This window comes from Schistocerca gregaria, chromosome 3 (assembly GCF_023897955.1).
Source record: "Schistocerca gregaria isolate iqSchGreg1 chromosome 3, iqSchGreg1.2, whole genome shotgun sequence".
Lineage (NCBI taxonomy): Eukaryota > Metazoa > Arthropoda > Insecta > Orthoptera > Acrididae > Schistocerca > Schistocerca gregaria.
In genome coordinates, this window is record NC_064922.1 from 539332256 (window position 1) to 539357759 (window position 25504).

General features: G+C 40.7%; 1 protein-coding gene across 1 annotated transcript in view; it reads right to left on the reverse strand.

The window, feature by feature from the left end:
• Window positions 1–6088: 6088 nt before the first annotated feature.
• LOC126354531 (uncharacterized) overlaps window positions 6089–25504 on the reverse strand; it is a 126801-nt gene continuing 107385 nt past the window's right edge. Inside the window, exon 4 of the mRNA XM_050004260.1 lies at window positions 6089–6701. Coding sequence (XP_049860217.1) covers window positions 6657–6701 — 45 coding nt within the window. The 3' untranslated portion in view covers window positions 6089–6656. The remainder of the gene's footprint in view (window positions 6702–25504) is intronic.

Below are 25504 nucleotides of genomic sequence, written 5' to 3' on the forward strand. Positions count from 1 at the left end.
CAGTACCAGTAACGTTAGTAGTAGGTTGGGGAACGGCTGTTAGTAGAACGCCGCTTAATATAGGTCGGCATGTAGTATGAGCCACTTGGTGTTTTCTCGGGTTTGCCGCTTGCGCGAACTTGAGTGATGTAGCTGTTGACTGTGTGTCACAAGCAAATTTGATTTTTTTTTAGTTTCAAAGTTTGTGAACGGAGTGATTTTCAGCATCGGTTTATACGTTTAGAGGTAACCAACAACGTTATGAAACTAATATTAATATGTAATTAGTTTAATGTAGATTTATCGTAATTATGAAATTTTGCGGACTCAAACTCGGTTTCTGTTTTCGTCATCTTTTATGTGCAATGTCATTCGGCCCACGTAATTCCCGCTAGCTAAGAATGGTTTCTGATTTGGCAGGAAATTTACAACTGTCTCACAGATATCACAGAGACAGGAAATTAGACGGTAGATATTTCTTTCAAAAGTTTGTGACGAATTGCCCAGGACGGTCTTACAGAAAACCTCAGTCCAGAAGTTTCGTGCCTTATGTCAGTTTCAGTAGACCATAAGTTGTAGGGTTTCTTGAGCAAACTTTTTTTATCTTATACTTCTGATGTATAAACAGATTTATTTGTCCACAACAAGGCACTCGTCTTTTTTTTTTTTTTTTTTAAAAAAAAACAGTATTTTGCTTTAGGGCCCATACTACGAGATACTTTTCTTAACATCTCGAATTGTAAACCTTAAAAAATCTTTTCTGTTATGTCGTTTTAATTAGAAATCTTTACTTTAACGTTTACACAAAACGAAATGTTCAGGTAAAGGTTTTTACAGTTATACCTATTTGAAAACAACAAAAATTTTATAACAATTTTGGGTTAAGTGGCTCATACTATCCGTGGTTCCTCTACATTCAAGTAACAGTGGTAGTTGTTTTAAAACCTACTACACTCCACAAACTGCGACATGGTCGCATTTGACGATGCCATTATGGCTCCAGTACCTTAGGACATGTTTTTATTAAAAAAATCTGAAGATGGTCATTGTAGACCGAAACCGGTAATCTGATGACAAAAAAATTTGTGACCGTAGACGGGAACTAAAGGAAATTTATTCCAATATATTCTGTCCATTCCCGGCCATGTCGTTGTCACGCGAGAAAAATGTTTTATTTTTGTCCACTGCTATGAAATTTCCACTGTCTTTCCATTTCGTTAGCGGCAATCCTCATACCGCAATTTTTAGACCTGAATGTCCGTTTTCTAAATTCCGGAGTTTTTAGATTTGTGTTAATTCCGTTCCGTTCCTCGACATTATTTTATGGATTTCGTTCTGGAAGTTATTGCTCTTGCAGCTACACGCGCTTGTCTTAACTATTCACATAACGCGATTTTGTAAACGTACCTATGGCAACGTTTCAGTGTTGCCACATCTCTGTAAACGCCAACTATTTTCGCCTGCAGCCGTTTCCGCTTCATAGTTGAAAGCTGATAACAGCGCTGTTAGCTCTCAGGGATCATCTTCCTATAACTCGCGCTTGTCTCACATACCATACTGAAACACGTGGATCGAGGTAGTCGGGTGGCTTCATATATCTCTCCTTGTGAAACCCATTTTATTAGCACTATAACAACGAAATTTCCAGTTGGACTGAAGATTTATTGGCAGTGAGAACACAAATTACCTTGGATGGGGAGTCATCAACAAATACATAAATAACTTCTGTCGTGCTCCAGGGAAGTGTGTTGGAACTCTTGTTGTTTATGCTGTATAATAATGATTGTATAATAATGACCTGCCCGAAAACATTAATAGCAACCTCTAAATTTTTGTAGTTGATGCAGTTACAGACTACTTGCTGAAAAATCTGCCCAAATATTCATTCATATATTAATTCAAGGGCAATTCAGTAAGTCTTTGTTCCCTCTTTTTACCCAAATAACGGCTGTAAAGGCGAAATAAGCAAATGTGTTTCCAGTGTTGGACCTTTGTTAACGCTAGCTCTATCTGCCGGTAGCTCCGCCGCACGGCGCTGCCGTCAGTTGTTAAAGATGGCGGTTGTGCTCCACACATCTCGGCGCTAGAGCAACGAAGTGTGATTCGTTTTCGAATGCCATCGACATCAATAGGGAAATGCAGCCCACGTATGGGGAAAACCGTCTCGCTTTGAGAACAGTGAGGTGGTTCTGTTGTGAGTTCGACAAATGTCTTGAAGTGTTGCATGACAATGAGGATCGAGGAGGCCGCATTCGTCGCTGACTGACATCATTTCACGCGATGATGCAATAGTGAAAGCTGATCGGCGTGTGCACATCACAACCATTTCGCAGTGCCTTGGCATATCCCATGGAATGCAGTGAATCACAAGTAACGATGAAGCCAAGACAGCAGTCCAACTGAGGTTCCATAGTCAACCAGACGAATTCTGTCTGAGGGGCATTTCAAATTTAGTGCTGCGATGGGACAGATGTGTGAACTGGGGTGTCGACAATGTGGAAAAGCAATATCAGGTACGTAGAATGGGTTGTATATTTGTCATTACCTGTATGTACCTTAATTTGGATAATAAAAAATAGGGGCAAAGACTTTCTGAATTCACCCTCACAATTTCAGAGTGGTGTAAAAATTGGCAAACTAGCTTTAAATGTTCATAAATATAAAATTATGCATTTCACAAGCTGCAGAAGTGTAGTATCCTATGGCTGCAGTATGAATGAGTCACATCTGGAATCTTCACCTCATACAAATACCTACAATTTCAAGGGATATGAAATGATCACAAAGGTTCAGTACTAGGTAAAGCAGGTGGTTAACTTTTGTTCATGAGTAGGGTTCTTCAAAAGTGCAATCAGTCTATAACAAAGATGGTTTAAAAAACACTCTTGTAATGCATGCTTGAATACTGCTGAAGTGTACAGATTGCTCAAGCGCATGGAAATAACGGAGGATATTGTATGTACACAAAGAAGACCAGTATGAATGGTCCCAGACTGAAGAAAACTTCGATAGAATTATCTAATTACCATTTTATACCATTGCAGACCACTTAGTTGTATGGAAATAATTTGTTTTCTGCTGATTTTTCTTCTCCACACAAGGCAGACCATCTTACTTATTTAAAATTTGAAATGGCCTATCGCTGGATTTAAGATGCACATTCGATTGAATCTTTTCATATTACCAACATAGAACAAAAGTACCTCCATTTAGCTATGAATAAGCAGTGCTATTTTTATCACTGTTATAATGAAATTTTTTTTTTTTTTTTTTTTTTTTTTTTTTTTTTTTTTTTTTTTTTTTGCTGAGAACTAACAGACCATTCTGTTCGTGAATATGAGGCCATCTGAATTGTAATGGGAGATAGTGGCACAAATCCTAAATAGTTCATTAAATATTTTTATTTGAAAGTAATTATAATTGATTTTATGCCAAATTTTTCTCTGAAATTGGAATCACAAATTGTACAAGAAAATGAAAACCCTATAAAGTGTAATGTGCTACACCAACTTTTTAAGGTTTCTGGCGGAGTAACAATTTTCTTCCTCGATTTTGCCTCTGAACCTTTAAACTGTAGCTTTAAAAGCCTGAATTTTTTGTGTAGCCGCATACCTTTTATTGATCAGAGCAATATTGTATAGAAGTCTGTGTAGCTTCACAAACAAGTTTTGTGCTGCTTCGTGGAATCTGAGTAAAGTTTGATTTACTGTGTCATTCTTTGTGCAAAGTGAATATACTGAGCGTTTCGAATAATGCCAAGGCCTGTTAAAAGTATTTAAAAGGTGTAGGTAAGTCCCGTATTATCAAAATAAAGAGACAAAATGAGCCTGCCAATGAAAACATTAGCTTGTACCCAAGTGTATGTACAGAAAACTTATAGACAGGTATTGTGCCAGAAGAAGCAAATCATGACAGAAATACAGGTTTCCAAGTAGTGGATCTGAAATTTCTAGCAAAAACACTTGGAAAAGCCTGAAAGTGCTTTATTTGTGGAGGAAATGTGAATTTGGTGGCTACATTTTATGTCAGAACTGCAGTGTTGACACACCATTCCAGACATCAAAGGCCAGTAGTAGAATGTATGAAGGCAATATCAGGTTTTATTATGGGCTAAGATGTGTAGGACTTGGAGGAGAAGGTGGAAATCTTTTATATGGTATGATTAACATGCCTGCTCCTCTACTGAATTTTAATAAAACGAACACTACTCCCCTCAATGCAGTTGCAGATATACATGAAGTGAGCATGAAGATGGTAGCTCAGGGGGCTATTTAAGAAAATTCTGATGCAACTAATAACAAAGATATGTAATTTTCCTATGACAATTCATGGACGAATTGGGTACATATGTCACTCCATGGAGTTTCAACAGTCAATAGTGTAGAGTCTAGTACACGTTGGAAAAGTATTAGCATTACAGGTAATGTCTAAATATTGTTGTGCATGTTCCTTGCACAAGAACTAAATATGCAAGTAAAGAAACAGAGTGCCAAGCAGGGTTATTTAGGCTCCAGTGGAAGGATAGAAGCTGCAGGCATGAAACTGATTTTCCATTAGGCCTTTGTAAAAGTACAGAGAAGATACATAAAGTATTTATGACATGGAGAGTCTAGTGGTTTCAAGACTGTAGTTGAAAGTAAGCCCTATGGAAAAGTCTACAGTATTCAGAAGTAGGAATGCTTAGGTCATATTCAGAAGAGGATTGGTGGGTGACTTAGATGAATTGTTCCAGACAATAAAGGCAAGCTACTGGAGGGTGGGGAACCACTGAGGGGAAACCAGGCTAACAAAGAAGAGAACTGACAACCTGCAACTATACTATGGTGGTGCAATTAAGAATAACCTCGCTGATTTGGATAATATGTAGAAGGCAGTATGGGCTATTTGATAAATTACACATTGACAGACAATTCATCCAAACATGGCCTATATTTTAATCAGTACTGCAAATTCCTGAAAAGCAAGGAAAGTGGGAAAGATTATAGTCTTAAGAACAACTTTCCTTATGCGATATCAATGGCCATCAAAATAAATTTTCGAGCATTGGCTTCAGAAGAAGCAAAGCACGGAACGCGAATGAAAGTTTCAGTTTTCTTAAGTTCAAATACTGTGTTTCTTGTTAAATTGGCACTGAAGATTTTGCTTTGAAAGCTGCAGCTGTGTTTAATGATATAAATGTACCAAGACTTTACATCCTCATGAAGTTGGGTTTTACACCTGGAGTCTTCACTGAACAGTCACTGTGAATGAGCAAGAAATTGCAAAGACAGAGGCTTCAGTGCAGGATACATGAGCTTCAAAAGACGATGAAGAATAACTGGAAAACGGATATGGACAGTTTGCGCTAAGGTATGATTAAAAGAAACTTTCATGCAAAATTTAAATTGATTTTTCTTCAACTTAAATTTTCATCCTTTAGGAACACACGTATCCTAATCTATTGGAGGGATTTCTATGAAATTTTCACACTTTTTCCTTCAAACCAACGCAATATTTGTATGGAACAAGAGCTTTATTCTGCGCTATACAAACAATTTTATGCTTCAAAACATACGGAAAATTTGTTTTTAAATTACTCAAATCAGAAAATCACGTAAAATAATTGAAATAATTTCTCAAAATTTACTGTACTTGAATGTACACTTCTTAGCGTATATTAGTTTACTATATGAAAGATTTAAAAATTTTCCAGGAAAAAATGAAAAAGTATACCACGAAATAATAATGTAACAAAAAATTCAAAATTTTCACATAGCATTAATAATTTATTAAAAACCCCATAAAATGATTTAAAGCATGTACATCCCTCAAAATAAGTGTACAAGATTTCAGTGATATTTAAAAAAAAGGTAAATAATGTAAATTCACGAAAATAATACTGCATGTCTGCCACAGTCTCGCCTTTACTTAACCATAATAACACAGATTCCTGGCTGTTCATAAGAAAGACATATTAATTGTGAATTTGCAGTTTGTTGTCTTATTCTAATACTATAAAAACAGGAAAATGAAACATCAATGATAGGTAATGAAATTGTAGAATTGTTGTTGTTATGCCAGTTTTTGAAGGAGTAATCTATGAAATCATAAGCATCTTTATCATGGGGGTAGTTGCTCTGTGGTGTGACTACTATCAAGTCTGTCTCTATGTCATAGTTCTTTTACGACATTATGGTTACAGTGATAGTTTGTCTATAATGTCGGATGAATATTTTAATAGTCACCTTCATCCTTCACTTGTAGAATGGAATCGTAGTCTATGGAACAAACCAAAATGATTTTTCGTTTCATACTAGTCTTCATTTTATTTTATTAGATCATATCTTTTAAAAATGATTATTGTCCTTAGAATTTGAGGCTTGTGTCTGTCACTGCCTAGAGAAAGCTTGATTTTTTTTCTCATAACATTAAAATATGTGTAATGTTACATATCGTACTGCTGTTGTTTTGGACTTCTGGAAACTGATAAATATAAAACAAAATTTGAGATAAGCCCTGTTTTACTTCTTGATTTTGTCAACGTTCTGAGTAACTAATAAATGTTTATGTTTCTCTACTTACAAAACACAAGTTAAAAAGTAATGTTTCATGTTGTATCTGCTGAGCCAGGTTACACCAACTACTGGGTACTATAATAACACGAGGACGCGGCCACGTGACAGCAGGTTCGAGTGGTGTCACTTCCGCCTCCTTTCGTCTGAATGTCGACGATCAGCAGCTCCCTAGGACAAGAAGTGACAGTTACCAACAATATTACTTTCATAGCAGTTTACCGCTCTACTGCACTATGTTTTATGTGTGATATTTAAAACTGAATAAATTCGAATGTCACAATGACCTCTGGGCGTCGGAGAAGGAGTTACTTTAAAACGAATATCTATATGTTTAACGTAACAAAATAGGAGAAAATAGTATATTAATGGCTTGCTGATATTGCAGGACATAGAGCAAACAGGAATCAGAATGTTACCTGCAATACAAACAAGAAAAATCCATGACAATAATAATTTTTTATTACTACAGAAACACACATGCAAAAACAAACACCATAGGAAAAACCTATTCTAGTGAAACTAGAGGCGTTTATGCTGTGACTTGAAATGGCCACTCATTCACCTCAAACATGCAGTATGTTCTTCATGCCATGACTCTACTAATTGTAGAGTCAATTGAGTTCATTCCCCCTAGCAGGAATAGTTGTCCTCCGGACTTCCCCATCGTAAAGAGTGACCCGAGTCCTTTAGGGTTTGCCAGGCATAATCTATATGGCTTATGCGTGGAGATAATGCTTTTCAGTCCACTTCATCAATACGTTCGTCTTCAAAAATATAATTCCCTGCTAGGTCACCCACAAACATATGTCACTGACAAGTTACACATATTATTGGAATAGTCGATCACTACACCCCGGATGATTATGGATCAACGAAGAAAGCAAACTTCGGAGAAAGAGCAAATGGATTCGCTTTCTTTCCCCCAAAAGTCAACAGCAATCAGATTTTCCACGGTCGACAAGTAGTATGACTAGCCAGGATTATATGGATCATATGTTCTCCTATTTATTCATGTGCAAAATTTGGAACGTTACACTGTTACACTGTATGTAGGATGAAAAAGACCGGGAAAGAGGTAAATATGCTGTGGCAAGTTATTAGAGTGAAATGTGGTGCCCACTGATTTTTCCCAGTGAATTTGTGTGGAGATGATACTTGGGAACAGAAGATGATTCATCAACATGAAGATAAATAAACACTTCGCTAGTATATAGGCGACGATAACTTCAAACTTGAAGTCCCTGCTTTTTGACGATGAGACCAGATTACGTTCGGACAGGTGCCACAAACGAGCCCACATTGCGGTGATATCCCAGAGAAGTAAGCCAGCCTGAGACTATTGTTGTTTGCCGAAGGAATAGTCTTTGGCAATAACACTGCTATGCCACGTGAACTTCCGAGTGGGACAATTTAGACAATTCAGTGCAGAACAGTGAAGAGTTTGGCCTGTATGTCAACACTTCTAAGGCTAAAGTTGTAGTCTTCTCTACGAGAAGACTCCAATCAAACTTTTCAACGCATGAAAATAAGAAATTGGCGCAAAAACTTGAATAACGGTAAATACTCACTTACTTACGCAGAAAAATAAGACGTGAACTGTTTTATAACCTTCAAATATCGCATATCAAAACAAAACTGTATCATGTTAGCTTCCGCTGAAGATGCCTTCGAGAAAAAAGATGAATCACATCTGGAATAAAAAACATACAAAACGAATAGGAAATAAGATTTAAGAAGTATCCTCTTTGAAGAATGTAGGCACTGTGTTGGATGAGCAGCGTGACTGCAAGAAAGATATCAGAGCTAGACCAGAAGAGGCCGCGAGAAAATTTAGTAGCATGAACATTTTTTATAAGATCGGATCGTAGTCTGCAATGCAAATGATCCATTGCTACGTGTTCTCCATTTTTCTCAATGGATACGAAAGCTGGACCCTTGACCAATATGTAGAGAAAATAATTGATGCGTCTGAAATACATCTCTTACACATGCCTTTGGTGGTGAAAATATCAAACAAAGAAGTTCTTCATCGGATGAAAGGGCAAAACCAACTATTGCTCATTATAAAGTAAAGGATGGCTAGAGGACAAATGTAAGGATGTAGAGGCTTATTTCACTAGGGTTAAGATGGATACTGCCTACAGGAAAATTAAAGAGACCTTTGGAGATAAGAGAACCACTTGTATGAACATCAAAAGCTCAGATGGAAACCCAGTTCTAAGCAAAGGAGGAAAAGCAGAAAGGTGGAAGGAGTGTGTAGAGGGTCTATACAAGGGCGATGTACTTGAGGACAATATTATGGAAATGGAAGAGGATGTATATGAAGATGAAATGGGAGATACGATACTGCGTGAAGAGTTTGACAGGGCACTGAAAGCTCTGAGTCGAAACAAGGCCCCCGGAGTAGACAACATTCCATTAGAACTACTGACGGCCTTGGGAGAGCCAGTCCTGACAAAACTCTTCCATCTGGTGAGCAAGATGTATGAGACAGGCGAAATACCCTCAGACTTCAAGAAGAATATAATAATTCCAATCCCAAAGAAAGCAGGTGTTGACAGATGTGAAAATTACCGAACTATCAGTTTAATAAGTCACAGCTGCAAAATACTAACACGAATTTTTTACAGACGAATGGAAAAACTAGTAGAAGCCGACCTCGGCGCAGATCAGTTTGGATTCGGCAGAAATATTGGAACACGTGAGGCAATACTGATCCTACGACGTATCTTAGAAGCTAGATTAAGGAAGGGCAAACCTACGTTTCTAGCATTTGTAGACTTAGAGACAGATTTTGACAATGTTGACTGGAATACTCTCTTTCAAATTCTGAAGGAGGCAGGGGTTAAATACAGGGAGTGAAAGGCTATTTACAATTTGTACAGAAACCAGATGGCAGTAATAAGAGTCGAGGGACATGAAAGGGAAGCAGCAGTTGGAAAGGGAGTGAGACAGGGTTGTAGTCTCTCCCCGATGTTATTCAATCTGTATATTGAGCAAGCGGTGAAGGTATTTAAATCCATGGAGAAGAAATCAAAATGTAATTCTGTCAGAGGTAGCAAAGGACTTGGAAGAGCAGTTGAACGGAATGGATAGTGTCTTGAAAGGAGGATATAAGATGAACATCAACAAAAGCAAAACGCGGATAATGGAATGTAGTCGAATTAAGTCGGGTGATGCTGAGGGAATTAGATTAGGAAATGAGACACTTAAAGTAGTAAAGGAGTTTTGCTATTTGGGAAGCAAAATAACTGATGATGGTCGAAGTAAAAGGATATAAAATGTAGACTGGCAATGGCAAGGAAAACGTTTGTGAAGAACAGAAATTTGTTAACATGAAGTATAGATTTAAATGTCAGGAAGTCGTTTCTGAAAGTATTGTATGGAGTGTAGCCATGTATGGAAGTGAAACATGGACGATAAATAGTTTAGACAAGAAGGGAATAGAAGCTTTCGAAATGTGGTGCTACAGAAGAATGCTGAAGATAAGGTGGATAGAACACGTAACTAATGAGGAGGTATAGAATAGGATTGGGGAGAAGAGAAGTTTTTGGCACAACTTGACCAGAAGAAGGGATCGGTTGGTAGGACATGTTCTGAGGCATCAAGGGAGCACCAATTTAGTATTGGAGGGGAGCGTGGAGGGTAAATATCGCAGAGGGAGACCAAGAGATGAATACACTAAGCAGATTCAGAAGGATGTAGGTTGCAGTAGGTACTGGGAGATGAAGAACCTTGCACAGGATAGAGTAGCATGGAGAGCTGCATCAAATCAGTCTCAGGACTGAAGACCACAACAACAAAGTAAAGAAACTTAATATTTGAACCATTTCAATTTCTCGAAATTTTAGCAGTAAACAGCAACGGGATACAACATATGCCACTGGAACTGGCTGATCATCACGTGACACTTCCGCACTTACTAAATGAACTTGTAACATTTGGTTCAAATGGTTCAAATGGCTCTGAGCACTATGGGACTCAACTGCTGTGGTCATCAGTCCCCTAGAACTTAGAACTACTTAAACCTAACTAACCTAAGGACATCACACACATCCATGCCCCAGGCAGGATTCGAACCTGCGACCGTAGCAGTCGTACGGTTCCGGACTGCGCTCCTAGAACCGCGAGACCACCGCGCCCGGCGCTGTAACATTTGGGGCCAGCCGCTGTGACCGAGAGGTTCTAGGCGCTTCAGTCCGGAACTATGATGCTGCTATGGTCGCAAGTTCGAATCCTGCCTCGGGCATGGATGTGTGTGATGTCCTTAGGTTAGTTAGGTTTAAATAGTTCTAAGAATAGGGGACTGATGACCGCAGATGTTAAGTCCCATAGTGCTCGGAGCCATTTGAACCATTTTTTGTAACATTTTGGTCATCTGTATTTGCTCTGTCAATAAGACCAATAAATAATTAAACATATTGTTTCTGAAATCAGGTTCGTTTTATTCAGGTTTCCAATAAATAGACCATATTAAGCCCTACTCTTTTGGCTGCAAAACCCTATTTTCCAACATAATCTCCTTTCAGTGCCACAGCCTTACGCCACCTTACTCGAGTGGTCTCTAAGCCTACATAGTGCCATTCTACTGGTCGACGTCGGAGCCAAAGTCTTGTTACATCAATCGCCTTCATATCATCCACGTACTGCTTCCCGAAGAGAGCAGCCGCCATTGGGCCAGATGGAAGACGGAAAGTGCGAGATTCGCGTTTTAAAGTGGATAATGAAGAACAGTTCAATGAAATTTTGTGGACTCCTATCGGGTTGCAGACTTGCGTGAGGCCTTGCATTGTCATGGGAAACAGTAGTTCGTTTCCATCTTTGCGGTTACGAACGCGCTATGTCGTTTCTTCAGTTTCCTGAAAGTAGTGCAATACCTTCCCAGCTAATCATTATACCATGAGGCAGGACATCAAACAGGATAACCCCTTTAGAGTCCCATAAGACCGTCACCATTACTTTACCGGTTGAGGGTGTGGCTTTGAACGTTTACTTCAGAGTAGAGATAGTGTGGCGCCATTCTATGGATTTCCGTTTTGTTTCCAATTCGAAGTGATGAACCATTGTTTCGTCGCCTGTGACGTGGTGCAAAAAATTGTCACGATGAGTCTCGTAATGTGCAAGCAGTTTGACACAGATGTTCCTGTGTTGTTCTTTATGGTCTTGTTAAGCGGCGAGGTATCCAGCAAGCACACAGCTTTGAGTAACTGGTAAACGAGTGTGTCAGCAGTACCAACAGGACGTCCATTTGTACAGCGAGGAGTCTGATTGTGGCTCACCGATTATCTCGAATGGGTGTCCGCACTTTCCAGCATTGCAGGAGTTACAGCTGTGTGCACCGCAGGAGAGCAGAAAGGTTTGCGCGACCTTGTTGCTATGATGACAGACGTCTCGCCCAAAGACTAATTGTGCTCTTATTCGCTGCCATGTCTCCATAGACATTCTGCAAGCGCCTATGAATATCTAAAATGCTCTGGTTTTCTGCTAAAAGAAACTCAATTTCAGGTCTCTACTTGGAGTGCATCTTCATTACAGCCGAAATTTCGAACGCTGCATAAAGGACGGCCACCTGTCAGAACCTCATGAAATTATAAGGGCTGAAGCGCGAATTTATGATATCCCACAGCAAAATTCTGCATTTTTCCAAGCGTCATTCACCGAATAAAAAGAAGTGTTGCTTTACTTATCGAACGCCCCTTGTATTTTACTGCTGGTTTAACCGCGACCAGGGTTTAAGGCAAATTGCCACGCGCCGCGCGCCACACGAGCTCTGTGGGAGGGGTGAGTCGAGGAGCTGGAAGGCAGTTCTGCCATGTGCTCACTTCGGCATGGCGCATATGGTCAGTGGATGTATTGCCGATGCCAAAATCAGCATTACGGTATACTGAGTTTTATTGTTACTGAGCAGTGTTGCGTTTTCGCCGATTCAGCGCTCTATTTCTTTTCGTTAATTCCCCCATGAACCATGGACCTTGCCGTTGGTGGAGAGGCTTGCGTGCCTCAGCGATACAGATAGCCGTACCGTAGGTGCAACCACAACAGAGGGGTATCTGTTGAGAGGCCAGACAAACGTGTGGTTCCTGAAGAGGGGCAGCAGCCTTTTCAGTAGTTGCAGGGGCAACAGTCTGGATGATTGACTGATCTGGCCTTGTAACACAAACGAAAATGGCCTTGCTGTTCTGGTACTGCGAACGGCTGAAAGCAAGGGGAAACTACGGCCGTAATCTTTCCCGAGGGCATGCAGCTTTACTGTATGATTAAATGATGATGGCGTCCTCTTGCGTAAAATATTCCGGAGGTAAAATAGTCCCCCATTCGGATCTCCGGGTGGGGACTACTCAAGAGGATGTCGTTATCAGGAGAAAGAAAACTGGCGTTCTACGGATCGGAGCGTGGAATGTCAGATCCCTTAATCGGGCAGGTAGGTTAGAAAATTTAAAAAGGGAAATGGATAGGTTAAAGTTAGATATAGTGGGAATTAGTGAAGTTCGGTGGCAGGAGGACCAGACTTCTGGTCACGTGACTACAGGGTTATAAACACAAAATCAAATAGGGGTAATGCAGGAGTAGCTTTAATAAAGAATAGGAAAATAGGAATGCATGTAAGCTACTACAAACAGCATAGTGAACGCATTATTGTGGCCAAGATAGCTACGAAGCCCACACCTACTACAGTAGTACAAGTTTATATGCCAACTAGCTCTGCAGATGACGAAGAAATTGAAGAAATGTATTATCAAATAAAAGAAATTATTCAGATAGTGAAAGGAGATTACAATTTAATAGTCATGGGTGACTGGAATTCGGTAGTAGGAAAAGGGAGAGAAGGAAACGTAGTAGGTGAATATGGACAGGGGCAAAGAAATGAAAGAGGAACCGCCTGGTAGAATTCTGCACAGAGCACAACTTAATCATAGGCACCACTTGGTTCAAAAATCATAAAAGAAGGCTGTATACATGGAAGAAGCCTGGAGATACTGACAGGTTTCAGATAGATTATATAATGGTAAGACAGAGATTTAGGAACCAGGTTGTAAATTGTACGACATTTCCAGGGGCAGATGTGGACTCTGATCACACTGTATTGGTTATGACCTGTAGATTAAAACTGAAGAATCGGCAAGAAGGTGGGAATTTTAAGGGGATGGGACATGGATAAACTAAAAGAACCAGAGGTTGTACAGAGTTTGAGGGAAAGCATAAGGGAGAAATTGACAGGAATGGGGTAAGAAATACAGTAGAAGAAGAATGGGTTGCTTTGAGGGATGAAATAGTGAAAGTAGCAGAGGATCGAGTAGGTAAAATGACGAGGGCTAGTAGAAATATTTGGGTAACAGAAGAAATATTGAATTCAATTGATGAAAGGAGAAAATTTAAAAATTCAGTAAATGAAGCAGTTATAAAGGAATACAGACGTCTCAAAAATGAGATCGACAGGAAGTGCAAAATGGCTAAGCAGGGATGGCTAGAGGACAAATGTAAGGATGTAGAGACTTATTTCAATAGGGGTAAGATGGATACTGCCTACAGGAAAATTACAGAGACCTTTGGAGATAAGACAACCACTTGTATGGACATCAATAGCTCAGATGGAAACCCAGTTCTAAGCAAAGAAGGGAAAGGAGAAAGGTGGAAGGAGTATATAGAGGGTCTATACAAGGGCGATGTACTTAAGGATAGTATTATAGAAATGGAAGAGGATGTAGATGAAGATGATATGGGAGATACGATACTGCGTGAAGAGTTTGACAGTGCACTGAAAGACCTGAGTCGAAACAAGGCCCTGGGAGTAGACAACATTCCATCAGAAGTACTGACAGCCTTGGGAAAGCCAATTCTGACAAAACTCTACCATCTGGTGAGCAAGATGTATGAGACAGGCGAAATTCCCTCAGACCTCAAGAAGAATATAATAATTCCAATCCCAAAGAAAGCAGGTGTTGACAGATGTGAAAATTACCGAACTATCAGTTTAATAAGTCACAGCTGCAAAATACTAACACGAATTTTTTACAGACGAATGGAAAAACTAGAAGAAGCCGAAATCGGGGAAGATCAGTTTGGATTCCGTAGAAATGTTGGAACACGTGAGGCAATACTGACCCTACGACTTATCTTCGAAGCTAGATTAAGGAAGGGCAAACCTACGTTTCTAGCATTTGTAGACTTAGAGAAAGCTTTTGACAATGTTTACAGGCATACTCTCTTTCAAATTCTGAAGGTGGCAGGCTATTTACAATTTGTACAGAAACCAGATGGCAGTTACAAGAGTTGAGAGATATGAAAGGGAAGCAGTGGTTGGGAAGGGAGTGAGACAGGGTTGTAGCCTCTCCCCGATGTTATTTAATCGGTATATTGACTAGGCAGTAAAGGAAACAAAAGAAAAATTTGGAGTAGGTATTAAAATCCATGGAGAAGAAATAAAAACTTTGAGATTCGCCGATGACATCGTAATTCTGTCAGAAACAGCAAAGGACTGGGAAGATCACTTGAACGGAATGGATAGTGTCTTGAAAGGAGGATATTAGATGAACATCAACAAAAGCAAAACGCGGATAATGGAATGTAGTCGAATTAAGTCGGGTGATGCTGAGGGATTAGATTAGGAAATGAGACACTTAAAGTAGTAAAGGAGTTTTGCTATTTGGGGAGCAAAATAACTGATGATGGTCGAAGTAGAGAGGATATAAAATGTCGATTGGCAATGGCAAGGAAAACGTTTCTGAAGAACAGAAATTTGTTAACATCGAGTCTAGATTTAAATGTCAGGAAGTCGTTTCTGAAAGTATTTGTATGGAGTGTAGCCGTGTATGGAAGTGAAACATGGACGATGAATAGTTTTGACAAGAAGAGAATAGAAGCTCTCGAAATGTGGTGCTACAGAGGAATGTTGAAGATTATATGGGTAGATCGCATAACTAATGAGGAAGTATTGAATAGGATTGGGGAGAATAGAAGTTTGTGGCACAACTTGACCAGAAGAAGGGATCGGTTGGTAGGACATGTTCTGAGGCATCAAGGGATCACCAATTTAGTACTGGAGGGCAGCGTGGAGGGTAAAAATCGTAGAGGGAGACCAAGAGATGAATACACTAAGCAGATTCAGAAGGATGTAGGCTGGAGTAGGTACTGGGAGATGAAGAAGCTTGCACAGAATAGAGTAGCGTGGAGAGCTGCATTAAACCAGACTCAGGACTGAAGACTACAACAACAACAATTTAAAATAGTTTCCAGTAACATATATCAGTAAACTTTCCGTTTTGTTTATTCTTTTGTCAAGAACAATGCACAGTTCAATAACTGGTGAACCATTAGCTACTGGAAGTATATATTCTGCCTCCACAATGTTTTCAGACCATAATAAGGGACAGACGATTCATCGTGAGGGTAGTGAATAAGGAAGTAAGGAATATTACAAAATCATGTGACCTAGAAGCAGGGCAGGAAAGTAAAACAAGGTTTTATACTTGCTGCCTTGGTATGTTGGCGTATCTCTACAATCTGTTAAAAAAAGTCGAAAAGGCGTAATTTCCACAGGTATGATCCCTTTGTACTTCTAGTAAAAAGGTTCCTAGATATGAAGTTCGTAAGTTTCACTATCATTATTTGGATATGAATGTAATAAGAGACATTATACTACGTACCTGTGGACATCACATTTCCACTGCAAGCTAGAAACAGTCGAGAGGCCCTCATGAATAATAGTGTTTTAATCAGATCGTTGCGACGAGAAAAACATTTCAGTGGTCATATACACACTATCAGCATTAATAAACTAATTACACAACAGGCAGCATAAATTCAGTAGTGATTGGTATTATTACGAAATTGTGAGTAACGTGAAAGAGCCTGGTGATCTATTTAATTTGTTGCAATGTATTGCTGACAAAGGCGGACCTACTTCCATGACAATGCTTTTCGAACAATGTGAGCTCTTCCTCTTCCTCTCACAAAGCACACGTGGCTAAGATCCGCATTCCCGTCGCGTGCATTACTCTCAGCTGCTGATGATACACTCACAATTGTGTTGTGTCACATATCAATTGTTTACTTCTATTCAATAACAGCTATTTTATTCGCGAATCACGTATTGTCAGTTTTGCAAGGCGTAGGTGAGTAACCAGCATCAGGCATGTGAATGTCATTCCACTTGAAGGGTACGCTCGTCATTACTTTGGTACTGCTCAGATAAAGAAAAGGAATAAAATCTTTTGTTAAGTTTCCATTCCAGTCGCTCAGTGTTAAAAATACGACAGGCTATGGGATTGAACAAAAAATTCCAACAGAATTGACTATTTATTTTTGTATGAATTGTTACCTTTTCTCATTTGAAGAAGCATCACTATTTACGAGTACTGCCACATTTCTTTTGTTGACAGGTGTAATAGTACTTCTTTTGCCAAAAGACAATATACTTTCCACAAACTCATTTTTGCAGCAGGATTCTGAAACACAGTGTCTCATTAAACAAGTAATTGGCGACCAGAGAGCTCAATAGTTTACGAAAAACCTTATTGTGCCGGTTTGTGGTAACATAAGAGAAGAAATGTCATGTTTATTTTTATACTAGGAAACTCTTGTCTCACTAGCTGTCGATAATTCTTAAATAATTACAGTCACTGGAATGAAAAAAATTAAATAGAAAGTACAACTTCTGATATATCGTCATAGATATGAAAGTTCGGTGTGTTTGCGAAATGGCAAAGTGCTCTCCTCCTTGTGTCCCATCGTTCGCCGAAATCTCGTTTCGATGTCTCGAGCGGGTTAAAAGATATGAGGGATGTTATGAATATTTCATTCTCGAGGACGTGAGATCGGGAATGAACACGCTACATAGGATCCATTTTCTCGAGATCGGAGACAGATACAGACCTCTTCCCAAGTCTAAACAAAAATTCAATATGTTAGCTAAAATCATATGCAGCAACGTATGGTGTAATACGCACCAAACACAAAATCATAGTAACCCCTATTTTTTATTGCAAACTTTTTGAGTTTTGCGTTGTGTCTTACTAAAATGTGTACATCACAACAGATATTACCATTAACGAGATGACGGGCACTTCGCCACGAAGTTGACACATAACGCTACAAGTAAGGCAAAAATCAAATATTGTCACTGAATAGTTTCGTTTGAAAAAGATTAAGGGTGCGGGCACTTCGGCTATGTCAGCGCAGAGAAGATTAAGACATATTGTCGTCAGATAGGCGTGAATGTAACGAAAATACAAGCTAAGTAGTCTCACAACAAGAAATCGTGAATCAAGTTCTGCTGGACAGTGTTGTAAAGAATAACGAGGTAGTTCCCGCAAACGATGATTGCGAACAAAAGAAAAATTGCTTTGTTAAAGTACAGGGCGGTTATAATTAAACGTTCGCTACTTGAGAGCGCCTACAAAAAACGAATGATCATAGGGCGGTCAAACTTTGTGGAAACACTTTTAAGGACATGCGGAAGAGAAATAACGAATAAACCATTGAAACAAACACACTTCAATTTCCACATGAGAGGGTAACGTTTGTTATGATCCAGAGTACAAACTTTACTCAATGTGCCGACCATTTGCATCTAGGACAGCGTGGAACCACACAAGATATACCATTTCACATTTGTTCGCGACACCTTTCGAATAGTTGGCAAAAGAATGTTCAGCTGTGATGAAAGCTCCTGCACTGATTGAGGATCGCGCATCGCGTCCAGTATTCCCAGCCACGGCAACAGTAGCTTCTTCAAAAATTTGTGGAGCAATTAGCTGTCGGCCTCTCCTAGGAGCAATTCCCAAATCACCTGTTAATTCGAACTTCCTTGTCATCTTCCTCAGTCGAAAAGAGGCTCTCTCCTTATTTCTTTAATGCATCTATATTCGTGAAGAGACATAACACTACTAATGTTGTTTTGATACAACAGCTTTACGCGTAAATCCATGCTCATTTTGCCAAATCCATGTTGACTGTCTGCAACTGTAATGCACACTAATGCTTGTGTTTTAATCATTGTCTAACAACGAGTGATGACACTAACGCTAATAACAATGCAAGTCCTGGAATGCACAGTATTCCTATAAAGTTTGGTACCTTTATGGTAAACACTTTTCTTTTTACCCTAGCTCATGCAGCCAAGAAGCTCCCTGTAGTTTAGCGTGTGCACGAAAAACAGTTTTCAAATTTAAAATCTCCAGTACAGGAATTGGAGAAAGCCATGAATGATGCAAAAATTTGCAGCACGCAAGCTGGTATCAACGTAATCTCACAGGAAGTAGAAACACTAATGCAAGAAATCGTAGTGCAGATCCCCACAAACACATCCAGTTGATATCATGGAACACTATCGAATTATGTTTGCACGAACTGGAAATGAGGCTAAGAGAATCAGTACTTCCGTACGACATACGAGTGCCGGTGCCAGAAAGCAGCGAAAGCGTGTGATTGGTCAACATACTGCAATTTCATGCTTAGAAAATGCGTACCTCCACAAGTATTGGTCGGTAGAGAAACGGTGAAGGATCAAAGAACAATCTTTCTCAGTGCACAGTTACGACTACAGTGAAGCGTCAATGTGTAAGTTCCTCGTGTTTAATTTATTTTTAAACAAAATACTGGGAACAGAAGAGTTATTAGATGAAAAGTGGTTCAAGTGGCTCTGAGCACCATGGGACTTAACATCTGAGGTCATCAGTCCTCTAAACTTAGAACTACTTAAACCTAAGGACATCGCACACGTCCATGCCAGAGGCAGGATTCGAACCTGCCACCGTAGCGGTCGTGCGGTTCCAGACTGAAGAGCCTAGAACCGCTATTAGATGATGATCTGATTATAATTTTGATAAAACATTTGCCAAAGAAAATAGCCAGACAGTTAGCACTGCTAACATTAAATGATTTCGATGAGCTGTTATGAGTTGTAGACCATTTACAACAGATTTACAGTGGGGAGTACCACGTAAAATTAACAAAAAACACAACACGACGCATTAAACACTTTCAACGACTCTAAGCTCCGTGAAAAAATAATTTTGGGCGCCCACTGTAGAGGCAGCAAAATGATCGGCCGAGATGCTTTGGTGCGTGAAGAGATGATCACTCAAGCAAATATGTGTGCAGTGATCCTTTTAGAAATAAGAAGAGGAGAGAAAATGACTTTGAAAGACGGGACTAACAGCCAGTGAAAGACGTTATAGTTCAAAAAGATTCGCCTCTCTTTGTTACGGACGACAGATACAGGCAAAACGGGCGGATACCGGTAAACTAACGATAGTTTTGGTCGAGACCTACTTCAGAAAATGAAAACGGCTTAACGGGACATTTCCGAGAATTAAAAATACTGAAGACATTAAAACTGAACTAGTAAGGGAAGAAGTACAACAGAAGATGAAACTTTAATTCCACTGACTGAACTTAGTGCAAGTGGTGTTAAAATTGAGGCTTTTCCTCGATTCTGGAAGTTATGCTACCATAATATCCAGAAATTTGTATCAACAGCTTCGCAGCAGCAAATATACCTGTACTCCAGAAAACGATGTGCTTATAGTCACTGCAACTGGTCATAATTACTAGACAAGTACTCATTAGGAGCAAGACCCCAGATAGCTGCTTTGACGTGACTGTGTCGACTATTGAATCTCTAACTGTGGAGTGAAATTTTGACAATGATTGGTTTATACAAAGAAGATGTAGAATTGATTTTGAAAGAGGATGTTTAATTATTTGTGGTAAGAATGAAGAGTGGGAGGTTAATTTTGTCAGATTTGTCAGAGAAGAGGAAGTTCCTGAAGGTTTAGTAGCTAGCATAATTAAGAAGAAGACAGATGATGGCATAAAAGCGCAATTTTGCGTGGTGCATAATGAATCATAAAAGAAGGCTGTATACATGGAAGAAGCCTGGAGATACTGACAGGTTTCAGATATACACTCCTGGAAATTGAAATAAGAACACCGTGAATTCATTGTCCCAGGAAGGGGAAACTTTATTGACACATTCCTGGGGTCAGATACATCACATGATCACACTGACTGAACCACAGGCACATAGACACAGGCAACAGAGCATGCACAATGTCGGCACTATTACAGTGTATATCCACCTTTCGCAGCAATGCAGGCTGCTATTCTCCCATGGAGACGATCGTAGAGATGCTGGATGTAGTCCTGTGGAACGGCTTGCCATGCCATTTCCACCTGGCGCCTCAGTTGGACCAGCGTTCGTGCTGGACGTGCAGACCGCGTGAGACGACGTTTCATCCACTCCCAAACATGCTAAATGGGGGACAGATCCGAAGATGTTGCTGGCCAGGGTAGTTGACTTACACCTTCTAGAGCACGTTGGGTGGCACGAGATACATGCGGACGTGCATTGTCCTGTTGGAACAGCACGTTCCCTTGCCGGTCTAGGAATGGTAGAACGATGGGTTCGATGACGGTTTGGATGTACCGTGCACTATTCAGTGTCCCCTCGACGATCAACAGAGGTGTCGGCCAGTGTAGGAGATCGCTCTCCACACCATGATTCCGGGTGTTGGCCCTGTGTGCCTCGGTCGTATGCAGTCCTGACTGTGGCGCTCACCTGCACGGCGCCAAACACGCATACGACCATCATTGGCACCAAGGCAGAAGCGACTCTCATCGCTGAAGACGACACGTCGCCATTCGTCCCTCCATTCACGCCTGTCGCGCCACCACTGGAGGCGGGCTGCACGATGTTGGGGCGTGAGCGGAAGACGGCCTAACGGTGTGCGGGATCGTAGCCCAGCTTCATGGAGACGGTTGCGAAAGGTCCTCGCCGATACCCCAGGAGCAACAGTGTCCCTAATTTGCTGGGAAGTGGCGGTGCGGTCCCCTACGGCACTGCGTAGGATCCTACGGTCTTGGCGTGCGTCCGTGCGTCGCTGCGGTCCGGTCCCAGGTCGACGGGCACGTGCACCTTCCGCTGACCACTGGCGACAACATCGATGTACTGTGGAGACCTCACGCCCTACGTGTTGAGCAATTCGGCGGTACGTCCACCCGGCCTCCCGCATGTCCACTATACGCCCTCGCTCAAAGTCCGTCAACTGCACATACGGTTCACGTCCACGCTGTCGCAGCATGCTACCAGTGTTGATGACTACGATGGAGCTTCGTATGCCACGGCAAACTGACTGACACTGATGGCGGCGATGCACAAATGCTGCGCAGCTAGCGCCATTCGACGGCCAACACCGCGGTTCCTGGTGTGTCCGCTGTACCGTGCGTGTGATCATTGCTTGTACAGCCCTCTCGCAGTGTCCGGAGCAAGTATGGTGGGTCTGACACACCGGTGTCAATGTGTTCTTTTTTCCATTTCCAGGAGTGTATTATATAATGGTAAGACAGAGATTTATGAACCAGGTTTTAAACTGTAAGACATTTCCAGGGGCAGATGTGGACTCTGACCACAATCTATTAGTTATAACCTGTAGATTAAAACTGAAGAAACTGCAAAAAGGTGGGAATTTAAGCAGATGGGACCTGGATAAACTGAAAGAACCAGAGGTTGTACAGAGTTTCAGAGAGAGCATAAGGGAAAAATTGACAGGAATGGGGAAAAGAAATACAGTAGAAGAAGAATGGGTAGCTTTGAGGGATGAAGTAGTGAAGGCAGCAGAGGATCAAGTAGGTAAAAAGACGAGGGCTAGTAGAAATCCTTGGGTAACAGAAGAAATATTGAATTTAATTGATGGAAGGAGAAAAAATAAAAATGCAGTAAATGAAGCAGGCAATAGGAATACAGACGTCTCAAAAATGAGATCGACAGGAAGTGCAAAATGGCTAAGCAGGGATGGCTAGAGGACAAATGTAAGGATGTAGAGGCTTATCTCACTAGGGGTAAGATAGATACTGCCTACAGGAAAATTAAAGAGACCTTTGGAGATGAGATAAGAGAACCACGTGTATGAACATCAAGAGCTCAGATGGAAACCCAGTTCTAAGCAGAGAAGGGAAAGCAGAAAGGTGGAAGGAGTATATAGAGGATCTATACAATGGAGATGTACTTGAGGACAATATTATGGAAATGGAAGAGAATGAAGGTGAAGATGAAATGGGAGATACGATACTGCGTGAAGAGTTTGACAGAGCACTAAAAGATCTGAGTCGAAACAAGGCCCTGGGAGTAGAAAACTTTCCATTGGAACTACTGACAGCCTTGTGAGAGCCAGTCCTGACAAAACTCTACCATCTGGTGAGCAAGATGTATGAGACAGGCGAAATTCCCTCAGACTTCAAGAAGAATATAATAATTCCAATCCCAAAGAAAACGTGTTGACAGATGTGAAAATTACTGAACTATCAGTTTAATAAGTCACAGCTGCAAAATACTAACGCGAATTCTTTACAGACGAATGGAAAAACTAGAAGAAGCTCTTGACAATGTTGATTGGAATACTCTCTTTCAAATTCTAAAGGTGGCAGGGGTAAAATACAGGGAGCGAAAGGCTATCTACAATTTGTACAGAAACCAGATGGCAGTTATAAGAGTTGAGGGACATGAAAGGGAAGCAGTGGTTGGGAAGGGAGTGAGACAGGGTTGTAGTCTCTCCCCGATGTTATTCTATCTGTATATTGAGCAAGCAGTGAAGGAAACAAAAGAAAAATTCGGAGTAGGTATTACAATCCATGGAGAAGAAATAAAAACTTTGAGGTTTGCCGATGACATCGTAATTCTGTCAGAGACAGCAAAGGACTTGGAAGAGCAGTTGAACGGGATGGACAGTGTCTTGAAAGGCGGATATAAGATTAACATCAACAAAAGCAAAACGAGGATAATGGAATGTAGTCGAATTAAGTCGGGTGATGTTGAGGGTAGTAGATTAGGAAATGAGACTCTTAAAGTAATAAAGGAGTTTTGCTATTTGGGGAGCAAAACAACTGATGATGGTCGAAGTAGAGAGGATATAAAATGTAGACTGGCAATGGCAATGAAAGCGTTTCTGAGGAAGAGAAATTTGTTAACATCGAGCATAGATTTAAGTGTCAGGAAGTCGCTTCTGAAAGTATTTGTATGGAGTGTAGCCATGTATGGAAGTGAAACATGGACGATAAATATTTTGGACAAGAAGAGAATAGAAGCTTTTGAAATGTGGTGCTACAGAGGAATGCTGAAGATTAGATGGGTGGATCACATAACTAATGAGGAAGTATTGAATAGGATTGGGAGAAATGAAGTTTGTGGCACAACTTGACCAGAAGAAGGGATCGGGTGGTAGGACATGTTCTGAGGCATCAAGGAGAGAAAAAAAACCGGGGAGTCAAGTCCTATAGAGAAGAATTACAAGAAGTTTCTAGTAAATGTGGATTAATGAAAGAATATCAGTATCAAATTAATATGCTAATGTGTGAGATATTCAAGAAAAAATGCTATGCAGCATCACTAGCTAGAAGAGAAGCTCAAGAAAAGAAAATCAAGAGTATAATAGAAAATAACAAAACTGGAAAAAAAGGCACTGAGTATTGCAATGCAGCACATACAGTACATAAGAAGAATGGGTCAGTGAGGCTTCTAGAGGTTGCTCTTGCTACCAGTCACTATATTCTGCTTGAGCAAGATCAGCCAGAAAGTATATGAGAACTTTCGTACATGAATTTAGTGGAAATTATTATATTAGCAGTTTTGACACGACAAATACTTAGCCGCCGGTTGTGGCAGTGCGGTTCTAGGCGCTTCAGTCCGGAACCGCGCCGTTGCTACGGCCGCAGGGTCGACTCCTGCCTCGGGCATGGATGTGTGTCATGTCCTTAGGTTAGTTAGGTTAAAGTAGTGCTAAGTCTAGGGGACTGATGACCGCAGATGTTAAGTCCCATTGTGCTCAGAGCCATTTGAACCATTTGAACAAATAGTTACTGGCGGCTGGAGCGAGAGGAGAAAAGTCGAAAATACACAGCATTATTACACACTCTAAACAAAAAAAAATCCGAATCGGATGGAAAGCAGTAGATATGATGCACAAGCACAGAGTAACGAATAATCAAAATTTCAGAAAATTTGAATGATGTATTCAAGAGGAAGAGCTTCACAAACTAAGCAAGTCGGTAATGCCCTACCCATAATGCTCCCAAAGTTCTCAATTAGACAGAGATCTTTCGATCTTGTCGGCCAAGTCTGGAAAGCACGAAGACAAGCTACAGAAACTCTCATCGTGTATTAGCGGGCCTTGTCTTGCTGAAATGTAAGCCCAGGGTGGTTTGCCTTGAAGGGCTGTAGAATGGGACACACAATATCGTCGACGCACCTCTGTGCTGTAAGGGTGAAGTGGATGACAACCAAAGGGATCCTGCTGTGAACTGAAATGGAACACCAGACCATCACTCCTGGTTGTCGGGCTGTACGCCATGAGAAAAGCAGGTTGGTATTCCATCACTATCAGGGATGTCTTCAGACACGTCTTCGCATGTCATCGGGGCTCAATTCGAAACGGAGGCTCATAATTAAATACAGTTATACCCTAGTCAATGAGACTCGACGCCGAAAGCGTTTGTGGAGACACCTATGACAGTAGAGTGATACCAGTGTGACTGTCGCTCGTCATATGGCCTGACAACCAGGAGTGGTGTCCTGGAATGCCATTTCCTTTTGTTGTCATCCGTAACACCCTTGCAGCACAGCGATATATCAACGATATTCTACACTTCTCTATGTTGCCTTGCCCGTCCTCTCCCCATGGACAGCCATCCTGGGCATACACTTCAGCAAGATAATGCCCGCCCACACACGGCGATAATTCCTTCTGCTTGACTTCGTGCTTGCTGAACTATACCTTGGCCAGCAAAGTAGCCACCTCTCGCCACAACTGAGAAAGTTTGGAGCATTATGGACACAGCCCTGCAACCTTCTTACGATTCTGATGATCTAAAGCGCCAACAGGACAGAACTTGGCATGATATCTCTGAGGAGGACATCCGACAACTCTATCAATCAATGCCAAGAGGAATAATTTATTGCGTATGGGTCAGAGGTGAAG